The sequence below is a fragment of the Chanos chanos genome, chromosome 2, assembly GCF_902362185.1.
Source record: "Chanos chanos chromosome 2, fChaCha1.1, whole genome shotgun sequence".
Classification (NCBI taxonomy): Eukaryota; Metazoa; Chordata; class Actinopteri; order Gonorynchiformes; family Chanidae; genus Chanos; species Chanos chanos.
In genome coordinates this window covers 17,068,609-17,087,323 of record NC_044496.1, presented here as the reverse complement: position 1 = coordinate 17,087,323, position 18,715 = coordinate 17,068,609, and the positions used below count along the sequence as shown (strand labels likewise).

General features: G+C 38.8%; 2 protein-coding genes across 4 annotated transcripts in view; one reads left to right on the top strand and one right to left on the bottom strand.

Moving 5' to 3' along the window:
- LOC115804605 (mucin-2) overlaps positions 1-8,036 on the top strand; it is a 44,832-nt gene extending 36,796 nt beyond the window's left edge. The window contains exons 31-44 of the mRNA XM_030765116.1: positions 348-613; positions 865-1,036; positions 1,192-1,436; positions 1,755-1,938; positions 2,825-3,026; positions 3,435-3,607; positions 3,820-3,889; positions 4,073-4,191; positions 4,419-4,450; positions 4,789-4,957; positions 5,337-5,441; positions 6,032-6,130; positions 7,113-7,233; positions 7,835-8,036. Of these exons, the coding sequence (XP_030620976.1) occupies positions 348-613; positions 865-1,036; positions 1,192-1,436; positions 1,755-1,938; positions 2,825-3,026; positions 3,435-3,607; positions 3,820-3,889; positions 4,073-4,191; positions 4,419-4,450; positions 4,789-4,957; positions 5,337-5,441; positions 6,032-6,130; positions 7,113-7,233; positions 7,835-8,036 (2,159 nt within the window). The remainder of the gene's footprint in view (positions 1-347; positions 614-864; positions 1,037-1,191; positions 1,437-1,754; positions 1,939-2,824; positions 3,027-3,434; positions 3,608-3,819; positions 3,890-4,072; positions 4,192-4,418; positions 4,451-4,788; positions 4,958-5,336; positions 5,442-6,031; positions 6,131-7,112; positions 7,234-7,834) is intronic.
- A 1,779-nt stretch (positions 8,037-9,815) lies between these two features.
- tollip (toll interacting protein) lies at positions 9,816-17,087 on the bottom strand. 3 transcript variants are annotated; one of them, XM_030766306.1, is made up of 6 exons: positions 16,944-17,087; positions 15,664-15,813; positions 12,716-12,898; positions 12,330-12,482; positions 11,808-11,898; positions 9,816-11,202 (listed from the first exon to the last, which is right to left on the bottom strand). In XM_030766306.1, exons 1-6 carry the CDS (start codon positions 16,974-16,976, stop codon positions 10,982-10,984), a joined length of 831 nt encoding a protein of 276 aa, XP_030622166.1. In that variant the 5' UTR covers positions 16,977-17,087; the 3' UTR covers positions 9,816-10,981. The 3 variants fall into 3 exon arrangements, with proteins under 3 accessions (XP_030622166.1, XP_030622169.1, XP_030622167.1); XM_030766309.1 differs by lacking the exon at positions 12,716-12,898; XM_030766307.1 differs by lacking the exon at positions 15,664-15,813.
- Positions 17,088-18,715: the final 1,628 nt, after the last annotated feature.

The window sequence follows — 18,715 nt, the reverse complement described above, 5'->3', positions numbered from 1 at the left end:
AGAAAATGTGAGCTACTTTAAAATATTTATATATTTTAAAGTATTTAATTATCTTTACCTGACTGAAAGCTCTAACATCACACCTTTTGTAGTTCTTGGCAATTTCCCAAGAACACTTTGGATCTTTGTTGATAACACTGTATCAAAGTATTTTCAGAGTTTTAGCATTATTGATGTCTATGAACAAATACTGTTAACTGTGAATTTGGGCTGTATATTGTATTATGAGTGGCATATTAGAGTTTTATTGATGGGCTCATACATTTAAAATGTACAGCCTATGCCTGTTTTTGTGATTCAATTATAGCATCTGTATTGAAAATTTCTCTTTCATTTTCTTTATAAAGGGGATGTGATATATAATGTCACTGATGGTGCTGGGTGGTGCTTTACTGCCTACTGTAATGCAACCTGTAGCATAGTAAAGACGTCATCTTCCTGTGGCACACAATTAACAACTACTCCATCCGCAACTACCCCTTTGAGGACCACAACACAGTCTAACAACACAACACCTACGAGGAGCAGCCCTGAAACTACAACAGTTGGAACTACACAGTGCCCGTATATGTCAAGAAGTCCAGATTGTCCTTATCTGACCCCCCCAAGAAAGGTATACCCAATGAACAGATGACATCTAGACTCATGTATGTCTTTGACACAGTAGTCCATTGAATGCTAGACTGCTGGGTAAGAACAACACTTGTCTCAGTGGGTGATGTAATTTATTCTTTTTATACTTTTATTCTTTTTGACAGGGTTTATTGAATGATGGTCTTGTGTATAAGGGGAAATTTAGGTAATTTAATGCAGTCTTGTGGTATTTGAGTGTAGTGTTATGTTTTCCTCATTATACAATAACAGAGCGGAGAATCCTGGAAGGTAGATGACTGCACAACAGCAACGTGTCTTGATGGCACAGTCATCTATAAACCATATGAGTGCAATCCAGTTGAAACCCCCATTTGTGAAAGTGGTCGGGCCCCTGTAAAGGTTTATGATGAAACTGGCTGCTGTTTTGAATATCAGTGTGAATGTAAGTTAAAACCTTATTTTATTTTTCCTTCTCCATCAGCATGTTTACAAAACTTCTGACTGCATTATGAACTCCATCGCAGTAAATGATCTTTCCATGTCTTTTTTATATGGCTATCACCACTAATCATTTTTTATGTTGTGGGGTTTTTTTAGGTACTTGCAACGGATGGGGTGATTCTCATTATGTAACATTTGATGGAAAATCTTACAGTTTCAATGGCAACTGCTCATATGTTTTGTTTCAAGAAATTATCCCTGTACAAAACTTCAGAGTTGCCATTGACAGACAGTACTGCAGTGCTGGCAGTTCATTCTGCTCACAGGCACTTATTATCAGTTACCAACTACAGGAGATCATTCTCACTCAGACAAGCAGTGCGAGTGGCATCACCGATATGGTAACTGTTTTTCTTTTATTACAAAAATGTAGATTTTTTTTAGTTTAGAAATTTAGAAGTTTTTCTCAAGTCATCTTTTTCATTGAAGAATTAGTCAGTCAGTTTTTTCACTGAAACTTTTTTTGTTCTTTACTTGTGTTTATTCCTCTGAACGACTGAACCAACAGATTGTACTGTATCATTTCAATCACTGTGTCATGTTAGTAAAGATACTTTTTGGCTATTAATTTGGCTAAGATTAATTTGACCAATAATATTCTATTGCTCTAAAAAATAAAACATGGAACTAAATAATTATTTTACAAAAAAAAAATCCAGGTGATGGTGGACCAGAAACGTGTCTTCCCTGCTTTCAAAAATGGTAACCTCATGATCACGAGCACAGGCTTAGAGGTCACATTGGAAATACCTGAGATACAGGCTCAAGTGACCTACACAGGCTCTTCATTTGGCATCAGTGTTCCCTATTTACTGTTCCAGAATAACACACGGGGCCAGTGTGGTGAGTATATTGTTGTGGCTCAGATACAGTGCATATAGGGTCACTTAAATGTACTCAATAACAGAAATTACTTCATAATATTTTACAAATTGTCACACATCCTAACAGTAAGTGTCATGTTTTATATCAAATCTATATTTCTGATATTTTGCCACATACGTTAAGTGTTTGACATTTACATTGTGTTTATGGCACATGTAAAATGCATGTAAAAAAATACAGTCATGAAATCATGTGGCAGGGTCCACATCTGAAAAAGTACATCATAAAGTTGCGAACAGTTGTCTGTGCACCAAGCAGACAGCCACAAATGTTTCTGGTGTTAAGCTGTCATCACACAACAAATTTACTTAATTGAACACTGCTGTGTGGAATTTGAGTTCAAGAATTACACTTCCTTTGAAATAGATGCAAACTCACAAGGTGTACATCATTAAATGATCTGAATTACTGAATCATTAACTAAGAAATGGATATGGAATAAATGGATATTTCTTCTTGTTGATTGATATATGTTTTTGCCAAATTTGACTCTTCTTTTCTTTGGCAAACAGACCTTTCGCTGTGTTAATTCTAAGAATAATTACTTATTCCCGTAGTAGTTTCACGTATTATACTGTGTATTGTGTTTAAAGATTTCATCCTGGAGATTGAAACAATTGCCAAAGCTAAAAAAATGGACAAATTGCTTAAAACATCTATTGTAATTATATGATTCACATGGAGCATATTTAAATGTTGTCAGCACCATTTGCATTTAAGGGATTAACTGACAACAGTAGAGACATATATTTTAGACAAAACAAGACCTGTTGTGTCTACTGTCTGTTAAACCTTATGAATTTAAGTATGTTTAAAGTGTGTGCTTGTTCTTTCTCGTTCTTAGGTAGCTGCGATAACGTCAAAGATAATGACTGCCAGTCAATCTTTGGTGAGGTTACATCTTGTACTGAGACAGCGCTCAGCTGGCAGGTCCCCAGCCTGGACTGTAAACCATCTCCCACTCCTGCTCCAGTCGTCACCACTGTGTCCCCAAAGACCACATCTGGTCCTTGCAAGCCCCCTATTTGTGACCTAATCTACAGCAGGTGAGGAGCACAGGACTTGATAAGGAAGCTGTATTATAACATTAGGTAGCAATCTAAATGTTTATTTCTAAATCCCCATTACCCTGGTGCTCAGAAACACAGATGAATCTAGTATAACTGTCATAAACAGATTGCTGTGGTCTGATATTTTAAAAGTGACACTAAACTCATTTTATCAACACTGTACAGCTTTACATTTGCTCGAAGAGCTTTCACTGATATGGTAAAGATTTTGATTTCATCCATAATAATTGTCTTTCCTAGACATGTATTATCCCATTATGTAGTCTCAGTGATAAGTGGTGGTTTTCACTGTGTGCTATTTTGAAGCTCGGGTAGCAATTGTCTAATTTATGGATCATTTCTATATAACTTCTGAATTGGTTATGTGTTTTTCTGCTGTGTCAGAGTGTTTGAGGAGTGCCGAAAAGCAATTCCCCCTGAGGCCTACATGGAGGGCTGTTTACATGACGTGTGTGATACAGTGACCTCTGGCTGTACTAGTCTGCAGGCATATGCATCTGCCTGTGCCAAGTTAGGCATCTGTGTGGACTGGAGGGATTACACCAATGGAGAGTGCAGTGAGTTTTGCCTCATTCACTTTTGTTCGTTCTTTATTCCTCTCTCCACTACATATAAATTATGCATTGCATTTGTAAAGCACAACACAGTTAACTGCAAGGTTGCACATAAAAATAGTATTATTTTCAACCCATCTGCCTTGGGACCCATAATTAAATATACTGTATGTTGATTCTTGTCCAGCTTAATTTCTGTTGTCTGTATTTTTAAGCAATAACATGCCCTGGTACCAAGGTCTACAAGCCCTGCGGCCCAGCTGTGGAGGAAACCTGCAATGCTCAGTAAATCAACACACATTACTAATCTTTGCATTAGCGAATGCCTTAGCTGTATTATGAAGCACCTGCATGTCTGAGTCCATGTACCCCCTTAAAATGTCTGAAAACAAATCACGACTCATACATTCCCTTCACAATTCCTTTTCTTGGGTGATCACAGCACATATGACTTCTTGTTTTGTGCAGATATAATAACAGGTACATTATCGACAAAAACAGTACAGAGGGGATGAAAGAAGGATGCTTCTGTGAAGCTGGGACTATCCTGTTTAGCACCTACTCAGATGTATGCGTCACCTCCTGTGGTAAGCACATTGTGCAGCTGATTACAGTTACTCATTAAAACAGCGGCAGGGGTCCTTTTGGGTGGCAAAATTAAACAAGTTAGTAGTAGGTTGTTAGACTAAACTACCAACATGCTATACATGGGAAAATTAGACATATACTAAAAAGGTAGGAAAAAGTTCATTACCAGAAGAAACCAGTTATTCAGAGTATCATGTTGACTGTATTTGTTTCTTTTTGTTTATAGCTTGCACTGGTCCTGACGGCAGTCCCAAAATGGTATGTACACAGTTTTTGCCAACACTTCTATTTCTGTGACCAGAATGTAAATATGCTGGTCTCAGTCCCTCTATGTCTCCACTTATCTTTTGTATTTAACCTGTAAAGCTGTTCTTTATATTTAGAATATTGATGGCACACATTTAGATGTTCTTATGAAAGCTGAATACATTGTAATGCATATGTTTTATAACCGATGCACTCTGTAGCTCATGTATGTGCTTTGCTGAAGGGGCTTTGAAATAATTCACTAACTTCTTCTTAACATGTTGTCCTCTATGCTTACCTCTTACACATTCTGTGTGGTACTCCACTGTCTCATTCACTCTCACTTGCAGCCTAATGATACATGGCAAGACAACTGTCAGACCTGTGAATGTGATGGCAACACACTCAGTGTCCAGTGTCAACCCATTGCATGTGCCACTTTGCCCCCTCTCTCCTGTGATAACCCTGGTGAAGTGCTTGTAAACATAACAGATGGATGCTGCGAGAGCTCCGAATGCAGTGAGTAAATAGCAAGCAAAGAGATCACTTGTAAATGTCTCTGTCCTTCTCTCTCAAACACGCACAAATACATATACACACAAGATCTAATAACAGAGAGACTAGAGTGGTGGTCATTTTACTCACTTGCAAAGTTGGTATTGCCTGTCTACCAGGAGATGTTGATTTGGTGCCTTGTAGTGCTGGAGTGTACAACTGAGTACAGTGATTTTTGATTCTACTAATGAATGTTTACCATGAGTGGTGAGACCCACTGTGGCTACCAGTTGTAATTTATAGTTTTATTTACATCTTTTCAGCTCATGCTGGATCAGCAGTATCAGCTACAACTTATTTCAGCTACGTATCTTTGATGTTTTGGGTTTTTTTCGTTCTCCAGAGTGCGATGAGAGTCTATGCCCCGAAGTCACATCAGTCTGTAAGGTTGGCTTCATGCCAGTCATAGAGATGAATAACGGGAGCTGTTGCCCAGACATCAAGTGTGGTGAGTGTGGATGAGCAACCTTTGCTGATATGCTTCAAAGTATCCTCTAAGATTTAGTGAGTTTTAGGATGGATATTGCTAATGCTGTTTATTCTGCTTTCAGAGCCCATGGACGTTTGTGTCTACAACAATACAGAGTATCAGGTAAATATGCAGGATGTCTTTTTTTAAATGCCCTGGTTAGCATCACTTGTCTTGCGTAAATGAAAAGAAATTTCCCTGATAATTAAAGTGCCTACTCTCTTAAGAATGAATATAGGTAGTTGGGAAATATCCATGTGTTGTATTCTTGTAATGTAGTTAATCGTCTTTTAAGTCCTGCATTCTTGCTTTCTCTCCCTAGCCTGGTTCCACCATTCCGGTCGAGCATTTATGCGAGAGTTGTTACTGCGGCTGGACTTCAGATCCTAACACTGGACTTAAGAAGACAGAATGTAAACCTATTGTGTGTAACAAAACCTGTCCAGAGGTATGGAAAAAGTCATTTCTACCCCAAAAATTAGTTTGTGCCCTGTGCTGTTTTGTGTGAAGATGTGTATTTCCAAATGAGCCTCTTAAAGAGGAGCGCTTCATGCTTTCTTATTTTGTAGGGTCATGTGTACCAGTCTACTCCTGGTCAGTGCTGTGGAAAGTGTGTAAGAACCAGCTGTATAGTGGTGCTTCCTGGCAACACCACATACAGCATTCAGGTGAGATGTTCTCCCTTAAATCATGTCTCCCTTCTCCCCCTTAAATCATTTCATTATGCTGTATGAGCTAATATGGTCACCTTCCCCAACATATACATTTTCTTGGCCTTTCAACAGGTTAATGAAGTATGGTCTTCACCTGATGACAAATGTGTGAAATACACATGTGAGAAGTCTGGGAGCGAATACATTCTTGTGGAGACAAAGACAATTTGCCCTGCATTCAACATAGAGAACTGTGTTCCTGTGAGTGTCAGAATCTGAAAAGTGCATTTTAAATTCATAACGAGAGAACGTAGAAACAATAAGAGAGTGGGCCAAAGAACTGAGAACGCAGAGACAAGATTTTCCTGTAACTGACAGGATTAATATGAATAAAATTAATGGAAAGGGAGTCAATGAATTGAGTAAGGGGACTGAGAAACAAATTCTCCCACCTTAACAAGTATTTTGTATGTGATGTATTTTAGAGGCAGTGTCTGCCCTACGCAGCATACGTGAAAAAATTGTAGAATCTGAACATTTACTGTGGTATAAATGCATCTCCTTGCAAACACTTAAAATTTTTTGCCTTTTCCCTTTGATTTCCCTCAGGGAACAGAAAAAACCGAAGCAGATGGCTGCTGCCTAACATGTATGTGAAAAGAAAAGCACAACTCCGTTTACTTTTTAAATTTTCCATGTGCAGATTTTTCTCTTCAGGAAATTACATACATTATTTTAAAACAGGAAGCACAATAAGGAATTATTTACTATATTAAATAAAGAGTAAACAACAGCTGACTCAAAAGTCATTTTTATTTTTCTGTGGTTTGCTACGATACCAACATATATTAATGCTAATGATATTTTAGTTAAAGTAAATTAGTGCCCACATTGAATAACGAACAGTATGACTCCTGGGGGGAGACTACCTCTGTCCCTCACCTCTATAGTCCATAATATCTGCTCGACTGACCAAGTATTTTTCACCCCCTTCCAGGTCAACAGCGTAATGAATGTAACGTGCATAAGAACACTACCACTCTGGTGAATGGTGGTTGTGTTAGTGTGGAACCTGTTGAGATCACTTCATGCTCTGGGGCCTGTGGAACCATGTCTATGTGAGTATCATAGCTGGGGTTCAAATCAAGAAATCAGGTGTGCTGTTGAGTGGGCCAAGGCTCACAACAAACTCTTAACTTTCAGAAAACCACCACTGAATGATTTAGTGTTCCTTTTCATTTGTGGCTGTGTGCACAATCACTGACTTTCCTATATAATTTTAAGAACTGTCTCTCCAACAGTGTGTTTATCAAGCTTCTCATGTCATTAGCTAGCATTTTCAAAACCAGCAAAAAAAAACCAAACAAAAAAACTCCCCAAGAAATTAAAAGAGGAGCAAAAATGGTAATGATAGCAGTCATAATCACTGTTCATCCTTTTTATCATCCCATGAAGCCCAACTGAGATACTGTAGAAAGTCCTGCTGTCTGTCAATACTTTTTCATGGCACGTGAATTTCATGATGCATGAAATACAGTAATTACATATTAGGAACATAACCTCGGGTTTGGCTAAACCTGGGGAGTGGATACATTTCTGTGGGAGGAGTGAAAAGGCTTTAACCAGTACAGTATGTGGAGCTCAGCTATCACTAGGGCTTAGTCACAAGTAAACAAACGAGTAAATAAGCTCACTGAGTCTCTTTTCTCAAATATTCAGGTACTCAGCAGACACCAGTTCTTTGATGCACTCATGCTCCTGCTGTCGAGAGATGAGTACCAGCAAGAGAGAGGTGGACTTGATCTGTCCTGATGGGTCTAAGGTCAGCTACTCGTACATCTACATTGAGACCTGTGGCTGCCACGTCACAGAATGCACAGACTCCGGGACACAGTCAGGGAAACGAAGGAGAAGACGCTGAACACTCAGCTCTGACTCTGCCTGGGACCTCTTCAGACACTGACCATGCAAAAGATACCATTCCAGAGATGTGATGTAAAATGATCAATCATTTTCAAGCTGTAATTTATTTACCACAGTGTAAATGTGCATTTTCTCTTTCATGTGTTTAAAATACAAAATGATCTAAGGAAGATAAATTACAATGTTACTTTGTTAGCATGAAGAGAAAAAAAGAAAATCAAAGGCTTGAACTGTCACTATTATCTTTTTGAAAAGGCCTCGGTGTCCTTGTATACTACATGTTGGAGCGCTCTTTTTCTCTGTTATGACTTGGTAACTATCAATAAAACACTGCAACCTTAAGTTTGACTTGTCAACTTGTCCACAATTTTAAATTCAAATCGAGGGATACAAGTAATACAAGTGAATATGTCCAACGGGATCAATTACAGATAAATGAGAGAAATGACATTTCCACCAACATCTCAGTATGTATGGCCAAAAGCAATAATAATACGTTTGCAGAATAAGAAATATTCTAATCACGCTTTAAGAATCAGTTCAGTGAAATTCTCTGGCTATGTTTAATTAGTCATGTAGGCAAGTACTACAAAAGTTTCTCTATAGATTTTTATTGATCATGTTACTTAATGTTTAACATAAATTAAGGAGAGCATAGAACATGTATTTCACACAGAGAAGTGTCGGGCCATTAAGATTATTACACACCACTAGATGCTGTCAGGGAAATCTTTTAGACAGATAATTTTGTCCCATGAGTACCTTCTCAGCACCAGCAACCCAGTAAATCAGAAATATAAATTAATCCTTCAAATCAAACACATTCTAGAAGGTATAAAACAGAAGCCAAAAAGGGTGGTTATGTGATGTTCTTGCAGAGGTTTGGCCATTGTAACTACTAACATGCTCGCAACTCCTTCTATATGATAACCAGTTATGATTTAAGTAGGGTGTTGAAGGTCTTGTTGAAATTATACTCTTTTGTACAACCTGAGTGTGACCTCAGACAGTGGACAGTGCAGTGGTCAATGCTGTATTTCATATAAAGGTTGTATAGTGTGGGTACATAAATGGACTACATTTCAAAATAGTTGACCACTGTGTATACCTTTCCATCAAAATATCTTTGTGATTGAAATTTCCATTTCATCCCATTTTCTAATGGTAACACTTGATGAGAGACAACAGTACGCGATAAGATGAAACACGATAACCAAGCAGTAAGCCTTGGTTATATATCTGCACTTAGTGGACACACACTGAAAAAGGAAAAGTGAAAAAACAAAACTAAACAAATCAAAGCAGCAACGCTTAAGAGAATTGGTGTAATTTAATAAAATGTGCACAATTCCTGAAATATTTCCAAAATTAATCACATCCAGTCTCTCTGATGGGAAACAGTCCATGGGGTCTTCTTAGCTTAATAATGAAAATGAAGGCTTGGGTTGACTTCTATTACATTGTTAGGAGATATGAAAAATCAAAGAACCTTGGTGTGTGGCTATCAATTTCACTGAAAGTAACACTAAAACAAAATAAATTACTCTTTTATACTAAGTATATTACTGAAGTGGTGATACAAAAATAAGCCAGATTTGGATTCGTCAGACTTAATACATTTTTTGCAACAACATCTAATCACTTTGGATGACTGGCTGCAATGGAGACTGTACCAACTTTGAAGTGACAAATCACAAACAAGAAGAAGCCCTTCTTGGTGCTTAAGGATGAATATCCTATGTGTGATAAAAAAAATGTACTCATCTGGGATATTTAATATTTAATTTAAATTGGTCTTACACAAAAAATAGCAAAGATTACCTTGGCCTCTGTTACTGCAAACATTCGTTGTTTATAGCAAAAATCATCTTTGAGCTTTTCCTGTAATTTACCAATCCATTGTTGAATCTGATGTACATGGCAGCTGATGAATATGGCAGTCTACTATGAAATCACATATAATAATGAATTTAACACACGGAAACAGCTCTGGCGACATCCATAAAAAACAAACAAACAAAAAAAAATGCATGTTTTGAAAACAAATCAAAATACATAACATAAATCCACTATTAAACTATTACCTTTGGCAGACTGGAATTCTCTCACTAGGTTTTGCATGTGTCTGTGTAGCTCTCTTTAGTTTTAAGCCTCACTATAAAACAATCTTAACAGGCGTGTTTGGAACATTGGAAACCTCAATTCCAAAGTACATTCAGAGGCAATAAGCGCTGCATAAAACACATAAAGATGGCAATACTAATACACCTGCAAGAGCTTAAACTCTCATCCTGAATCAATGACTATATTGGCTTTGATTTGCACTTCTCCCAGAACCTATATATTCCCCTTTGAAAACATACAATATTTAAACATCTCTTAACATCCTTTTAATAAATTACGATCCTTTACATATGCAGAGCTATATTTATACAGATAAGGGCATATATCAATCACACAATTAAGACAGTTCACATGATAGTGTATATAAAGTACAGGCAGATCACGCATCTCTAAACTGAAAATTCTGCCATATTTAGTATTTCTTTGCAGGAAAAAAAATAGGCCAAACTGTTACACTAGTGAATGGATGGGTTTTACATCTCCTGATGGCTAATCAATCCAAATTCTACTATCATTGGGGAAACAACATTGTATAACATCTTACCACTGAGGGGGAATGTCTGTATTTTTGAGAGAGACATTTTGCCATTCTCACAAGCAGATGAATACAAAACTGCTTACTATGCAAGTCATCCAGCACAGAGAACAAGCAAAGACAGTTATGATAAGGACACAATTGCATTTTGTATGACTGCAACCTAACTGTTGAGGGCTTAAAGCCCTAAGTGAGCATATTTACAGCTGAACTGTTGGTCCAGTGGAAAAGACAGTGTTCTGGGCCTCCATGCCTGCTCCAACAGCTCTGTTGTGGTTCCGTGGTTACAGCTCTTCAGCCATCTGTAGCAGTGAGTTGATGGCAGCGTCCTTGTTACCCTGCTGGGCCTCCAGCACGGTGCGGATCACTTCACGGTCTAGGTTGGGGAACATGTCGTGTAGCGCTTTCAGGTCCTCCTCACTGCAAGGGGCACCCTGGGCAGTGGACGTGGGCACAGATGGCATTCCCACCGGCACGACACCCTGGTTATAGACAGCAGGCATACCTGAGAAGAACGACGAAGCAAAAACATAAGAGAATAAAAATATTAAACAACACAAGGCTTTGCAAAGTTTAAGTCGTTTCTGCAGATTAATTTGCCTCTTTAGTCAAACTGTTGACCGATTCACTGTCTGAATACAAGTGGGCTTATTCATCCTTGTAAAAAGGCCTCTGCACAATTCACCTGAAGACCTCATGCCAAAATCAGGTGGTGATAACTTCAGCAGGACAAGTGAGAAAATCAAACAATCCATGAAGAGAGGCTGTGCTTTTGGTTCACAAAGTCCTCATCTTTGGGCCACTTGCTTATAATCTTATGTTGTTACATTATGATATCATTTTGTTATGATGCTGCAAACAGCTTTGACTAACTTTTCATAATAATCATCCCACCTGAAAGCAAAAGTGTTTCTGTTCAAGGTGCCCTTTGATGGGGCTCTACAAGGGATGTAGTGAAAGCTGACTTCATAGCATCAGTTTTGCAAAGTTAAAAGAAACGATTTGATTCATACTGACATTCAGAACTTCTCTCTCCTTTCTTGCTAGTGCTTTGCTGAAGAAGCATAAAGAGGCATTAAGTGTGCCTTGTGTTAGGAAGGCTTTACATACCTGCAATGGGTACATAGCCCACACCTTGCTGGTACACTGTGGGCATGAGAACCACAGGCTGAGATGGCATCATCATTCCTGCTGGCATGGACTAAAAAAAAGGAAGCAGTTGGCATGAATAAAGAATAGACAAAGGAGTGAAAATAGATAAGGGGGAGAAGTTTTGGATGATATTTATTATTTGTGTGCATTGCTCTCAAAGATTGTTTAAAATGACTATCAAATTAAGCTGAAAAAAATCAATGTTACATTGGATCAGTCTTGTTTTTGATATTGTCTTCATATTGTGTGTGTGGATGTGGGTATATTTCCCTTAGCTGGAGGGCAAGGTTAACAACACTGAGAACTCCCTGCAAGTTTGTGTCCACAGAACAGTTTGTCCATCTCTTTGGCTGACTGACTGATGTCAGACTGGCTGATTCAAAAGCTTGACTGTCTCTTTGGCTGATGCAAGCAACAATGATCTGAATACTGAATTTCTACAAATAAAGGGTACGGGACAACATGTTGAGTCAAACTCACAGCGAAGGACATGACAAGGTTGATCATGCCCTCTTTGTCATCACCCTGTCGACCACTAAGACTGTACCACTCGTCCACGACACGACCCTCTCGTAGGCCTTCTGGGATGGTCACGTGTGTCCATGCAATACGGTCATCCATAGAAAATGCCCTCTACAGTCACACATGGAACATATTCTTCTCAGCCAATGCAAAAGACCTTAAAGGTATTTGCTCATTTGGTGCATCGTTAAAGTCAGTTACTTGCTTCAAGGATTTCCAGGTATGAAGGTTTCAAAACAACTTAAGAAATCCACCAAGGCTAGATAACAAATAACCTAGACAGCGAAGATGGGGCACTGACTTATCAATATTTCAGTTCATTATCATTTCTTTCATACTCTCACCTCATCAAATATCTCCAGGTAGAATGAATCCACCCCTGGGGGAACAGTGCACTGGATGACTTTGTTCCAGCGTGGGTTTTTTGCACCGTTGTGAGCTGTTGGGGTCTCATAGACAGCGTACCCGAGCCTGATCCTGCAGTATGGGTCCATGCGTGTCATGCCATAGTTCTTTGCAAGCTTTGCCTATGAGGAATTAAGAATAACATGTCTATTGCTGTGAGGATAACCAGGCAAACAAATAACAAATAACAAAGTAAAAAAGAAGTAAAAAAAGGAGTAAAAAAAAAAAACATAACAAAATCCACACTACTCAATACACGTCCTCTCTCTCCCACAGCTTCAAAAATGAACTCTTGAGGAGAGTGAGGAGCTTAAATAAGATTTGCCACTAAGCATAAAATAATTACACCAATCAAAACACACACTTCATCAAAACACATAAAATTATTTTATTTTTATAATAAAATCTGTGAAAGAACCACCATAACTGATACATTTCTGTTGGAAATAGCAACAACTGAGCATGCCAGACTAGCAAAGGTTGTTCTCTATAAAAGTTATGGAGATGAACCCAGAAGCTGAGAGGAGAATCAAGACAACATGAGTAAAATAAACTGGGGCTTAGGAAGACACGGTATAAAAATATATACTCTGTAACGAGAGGCCAATCACAAAACTAGAAAATAAAACAGAACTAGTGTCAGACACAATAACATGAGGCTTGATAAACCCAAGACTGAGCAAAGAATGGAGTCAAACAGGGAACTTAAATGCAGATATGGAATCAAGGCATAGGTGACAGCGATAAGCTAATAATCAGGAGCATTGGAATGTCGAGGTCTGGTGTCCTCCCGCTCCCTCTGGCGGCAAGACTGAGATGTGCCAAGTGCAGTGATTTAATGAGCATTTTATATCTAATCAAAACACCTGTTCAGTTATATTTCATATTTTTGATTATTTTTTGCATCCTTGAGCAGTTAAACAATACTTGAAGGCTATGTCCAAAGGTTTCCGTTGTGGCGTCATTAGGCTTGGGCATCCGGGGCTACAGCCCCGGATGTTTTATGAATAGCCCCGATCTCAATTTTTTTTTTTTTTAATTTTACCAAAAAAAAAAAAAAATAATAATAATAATAAACACCCTAGATCTATTCATCTGTCATTCTCCCTCGAAAATATTATGATACTGTTGATCAAAACAGCAAGTACATTTTGGGTCCTCTATGTGTCATCCATGCAGCAGATCTACTTCACAGTACTTGGCACACCTGCATAGCTTGTGAGCACAAGAGAAAGAAAGAGAGAGACAGTGCGGAAAATGCGGAATGGTGACATTTACACGATCGGTTTACCATCACTCATTTGCAGGTCACGTTAATGACATCATGTTACATGTGGGTCAGTTAATCATGTCAAAGTGGGTGCCCTGATTCTAGTTTGAGAGCTAGGCAGGCTACTGCCTGGGAAGCTCTCCCACTCAGAAGTACGACGTGTGGAAGGGTGCAGGGGTAGGTTGACTGTAGGTCTCCCCACTGGAAGCCCAAGGTAGGGGGAGCGGGGGCAGGGGTGTATAAAGTAAATGCAGTACTCTCGCTAAAAAAAAAAAAAAAAAAAAGTACACTACGTAGAGTTAAACTGACAACCGTTTTGGTAAACTGTAGATGAGTAAATGACTATTTTACTGTTACTGAAGTATTTTTCAGGAGCGATACTTTAACTCTACTTAGAGTACTTTTTTTTTAGCAAGAGTACTTCTGTTTTTGCTGTATACACCCCTGAGCAGTGGAATCTGTTAAACTGCGCACCTCTAACTTTGTACAGCACTAATGCAACTAGTAAAATCAGTCACACTAAGAAAGACTACCACATAAACCACAGTTCTGTGAATATATAGTTTCACAGACTTATTGTTGCATTTTTTCCCCTGGTTTGTGCAAAATCATCTGAATAAAAATTACAGTTAGTGCAGAAAGGTGTTTTTTTTTTTTTGTGGTCGGGGCAGAAGGGAGAAGGGGGGGGTTTGCTGACACCCCTAGTCTATGACCTGCTGATAAGTATAGATATGGACTTCGTTGGGAGTGTGGAGGAGTAATTTGATACCAACAGCTCCTGATACCAGTGGGTTCCAGAGAATTTCACTGTCAGTATGATTTTTTTTTTCTATGAGGCATGTACCTAAGTGTGTGCCCCTACATCGTCTTGCCGTTATCAGTTTACTGCTGTTTAACTTGCTTAAGTTTTTTACACGTTGTGAAATTTCAGACTAAATTTCATTTTTTGGAGGTCTTTTTTTTCCACTGTACCGAAACATACCGAACTGTGACTTCAAAACCAAGGTACGTACCGAACCTTGACTTTTGCATACTGTTACACCCTTTATATAGCTGTGTAAATCATCATAAATAAGACTAATTCCAGGGCACACCTAGCCAGCACCTAAGGCACACCGGTGTGTGATGGCACACAGACTGAGACCACTGGTCCAGCCAGCCTGCACTCACTGTAATATTAATGTGGAATGGCGGAGCATATAACTTATAAGCATGTAAACATATACCTGCAATAACCTGAAAATGGTGCAGTTATCAAAGATCTAGAGATCTAGATTTCTGGGCTGAGCTAGGCCCCCAATCTTTCAAGATCCTAACAATGCCTCTGCGTTTTGCTGTTTTATTCATTCTTCATTATAGTTGGGGAAATGAATAATCTCAGTAATGTCAAATCCAATGTACATTTCAGAGCACTTACCAGTATGGTGAAGAATAAATCCTCAGATACACATTACTATTTTTTGTGCAAAAAAGTCACTCGTTATCATGACAGGTCTTTACCAATTTCATCGGGTGACTTTCCATGGAGTGTGTCAATGGAATTAAAACACATTTACTTTCCTAAATATCTTGTAAACATTGATCAGATCAGCATACATAAACACAGACACTTCTTACCTGTACCACTGTGATGCTGAGTCGGCCCACTGTGCCCAAAGAGCCTCCGTACTGTAGCTGCTGGGCTGCCTGTGCATCCAGCTGGACTTGCTGCTGCTGCTGTGTGGGGGTGATCCGCAAAAAATCCTGGGGTAACTCCCCTATGTAGACCTGATTGGGGTAATGACAATGAAAGGGAAATGAGAGAGCCACGCCAAAATGAGTTTCTGTTCTTGACACTAAAGTCAGTGCTTCATCAAGATAGTGCTCAATTACTTACAATTACTGGATCTGCCCTAAAATACATTTTCAAAATATGATGAAAATATGTCTTATTTGAAAGCTGACTCCAAATACACTGGCGTTGTGGCACCTGTGAACAGAAGCATGTACCCTACAGGGAAAGTGTAACTCCACATAATAAACCTGCATGCCAAACAGTAACATGTCATTAACCTTTTAAGAGGCTTAAGTTGAGAGGATGCATTGGGGATTCAGAATTAACAGATTACATTTAATAAGGCACCACGTCCAGGTCTAAATGCAGTTGGGCTTAAGTGATACAAAAATAACGTGACGTAGGCAATGTAACAAAACATATATGATGTCTCTCATATCTTTTTACACTGTAGTACCAACATGGCCCCAACGGATGATACACTCTTAGCGATGTTCAAGCTTTCGGCACATAAACTACATTACTCCTTTACTATATTACCATGTATACATATGTACATATCCATGTATGTTTAAGAATGCTGTTGTTTCTGAGTACGCTTATTATCCGGATGACCAATAATAATGCCAGATTGTCTCTGTTTTAGAACGGTACCAGACAGTCTCTATTACATTTCCAGAAAGCATCAACAGTGGGAACGAGAGATACAATACGTACATTAAAATTTTTTAGAGCAAACGTTAGCAGAAGTTTCTCACCGAATTAGTCATGCGTTGCCTCATCGTGACTGCACGATTTCGACCGGGTGGTAATCATCTTAGCCCTGGAACTAACCGATGACTACTGAATTAGCTACTTTACATCACTGTAAACAGTCTGTTGAGACGATGAAGCTGGGCCTGTTGCATAATAACTCTGGATTTTGAGATTTACTTAAACGAAAGTACTGATTTGGCTACATCACTCTGAGTCAAATGAACGATGGTATTATTTAGAACGTTTAAATTAAGCTGCAACTTTGTTCAACATTACCAAGCTAGTCTTACCATCACAATTTAGCTGATATGCTAACATTAGTCAAGCCAAAGAAAACCTCTCCTGGTTATTTACCACATATACGTACCTGTCCCCTTTGTGTGCTGATAGTAGTAGCCATTCTGTCTTGATAAATGAGCCGTCAAAATGTTTTCATATGATTACAATAACTGTCTAGTAATGTAAACAGTTTAACTGTTCCTCTGTGTTCCACGCTCTACTTCCCTGTTCACTGATTTCACTTCGTCATCACTGTCAGCTGACTTCGTAATGGCTCAAGCGAGATACTGATAGGTGTAATGGTGCGTTCCATTTGAACTCGGAAGTCGGAAATTTCAACGGGAACACCCCCTGAAGTCGGATTTCCAACTCGGAAAGTCAGAGGAATCTCACTAACCCCGACTTCAAAATCCAAGATGTCTGCCCCTAGTAGTGAAGCAGTGAAAGCTGTAGTAGTTTACTGTTTATTGGCACTTCTGTCTTAGTTATGTCTCATTAAATCAGTCGTACACACAGTACGACTGTGGACATGTTGCTACGGTGTTTGTATGCACAAAATACAGAGTAATGTGTTGTTATCATCTGGTATTGCTAACAATGTCTAACAATAGCTAACCTGGCTAAAAGCAGTGTTCCGACTTGTTGTTTGGGAATGCGCAGAGCAGTAGAGAGAACAGAGTGGCTCCCATAGGGTACCATTGTAAAAAAAAAAATGGCGGACACAATTGTGGCCAATTTCCGGGTCATGGAGACGGTGGATAGTTCCAAACATTGACATTTACTGCATGGAACCACATGCATTTCAATTGCTCGCCAAGCACTTCCAGCAGTAAGTTGATAAAATAACAGTTTAAAAAAAAACAAAAAACATTTAGTGCATCAGCTGAGATTAATATAGTAAATACTGTTATTTTTTTTGTATGTGCTCAGCATTAGCTGTTAATGTTTATCTTAATTAATAATTATTACCGGAGGTAGCTTAACCAGCTATCCAGGCGTTTCCATTTCACTGAAGAGTTTCAGTCAAATCACTATTAGTTATTGACGCAGAGTAATGTTACATATTAAGTTGTTATGGTTATCAACGGGTTTATGATTACTGTTAGCTGCACTGGTACCGTGATAGTATACCTGATTGAAATTAATATGGCTATATTTGGCTAACCTAAATATTAGCCAATATTAACTAGTTTGCTAGATTTAGACAAACTAGAATGTATTTTTTATGAAAAACATTTCACTGACAGCCTATTTGTTGTTTGCCAATTAATTTGTGGTGAACATCACACATGGTGAGAGAGGCTGCCCTGAGACATTGTGTTTTCCAGTCGATGTACAGTCTTTGTGAGTGAGTAGGGTTTATTTACTCTGATATTTACTTTGACCCAGTATGGATAACACAAAAAGGCACTGAAGTTCATTATACTATGAGGGTGGAGACGTGGTTCCATCCATAAAATATTTTTTTATTAACAGATGGCGAGGCCTTGGAGCTCTGATACTCTTTGACTCTATCTGTAACTTCAGTCTGATCTACCTGGTGGTAATTTTTTTTTCTTTCAGATCATGGCATGAGGGAAGCCTACTGTCCAGGCTTCTCTTTCCAGCAATGCCACTGCTTTGGGGAGCTCCGTGAGGGAAGCACTCATCCTTGCCTGGAACAGCTACCCTACTTTACAGAGAAGATCAAAGGCCTCATCTGATGGATGGTAAAGAGCACCCCTCTTGAACTTTCAATCACAGTAAAATACTGCATTCTCCATCAGGACTCTCATTGTCTGTAATTGCAACCTGGCATTTCTCACAAACTGTAGAGTTGCTGATGTCCTTCTTACCAATGTATCCTGCAAGGTGGTACAG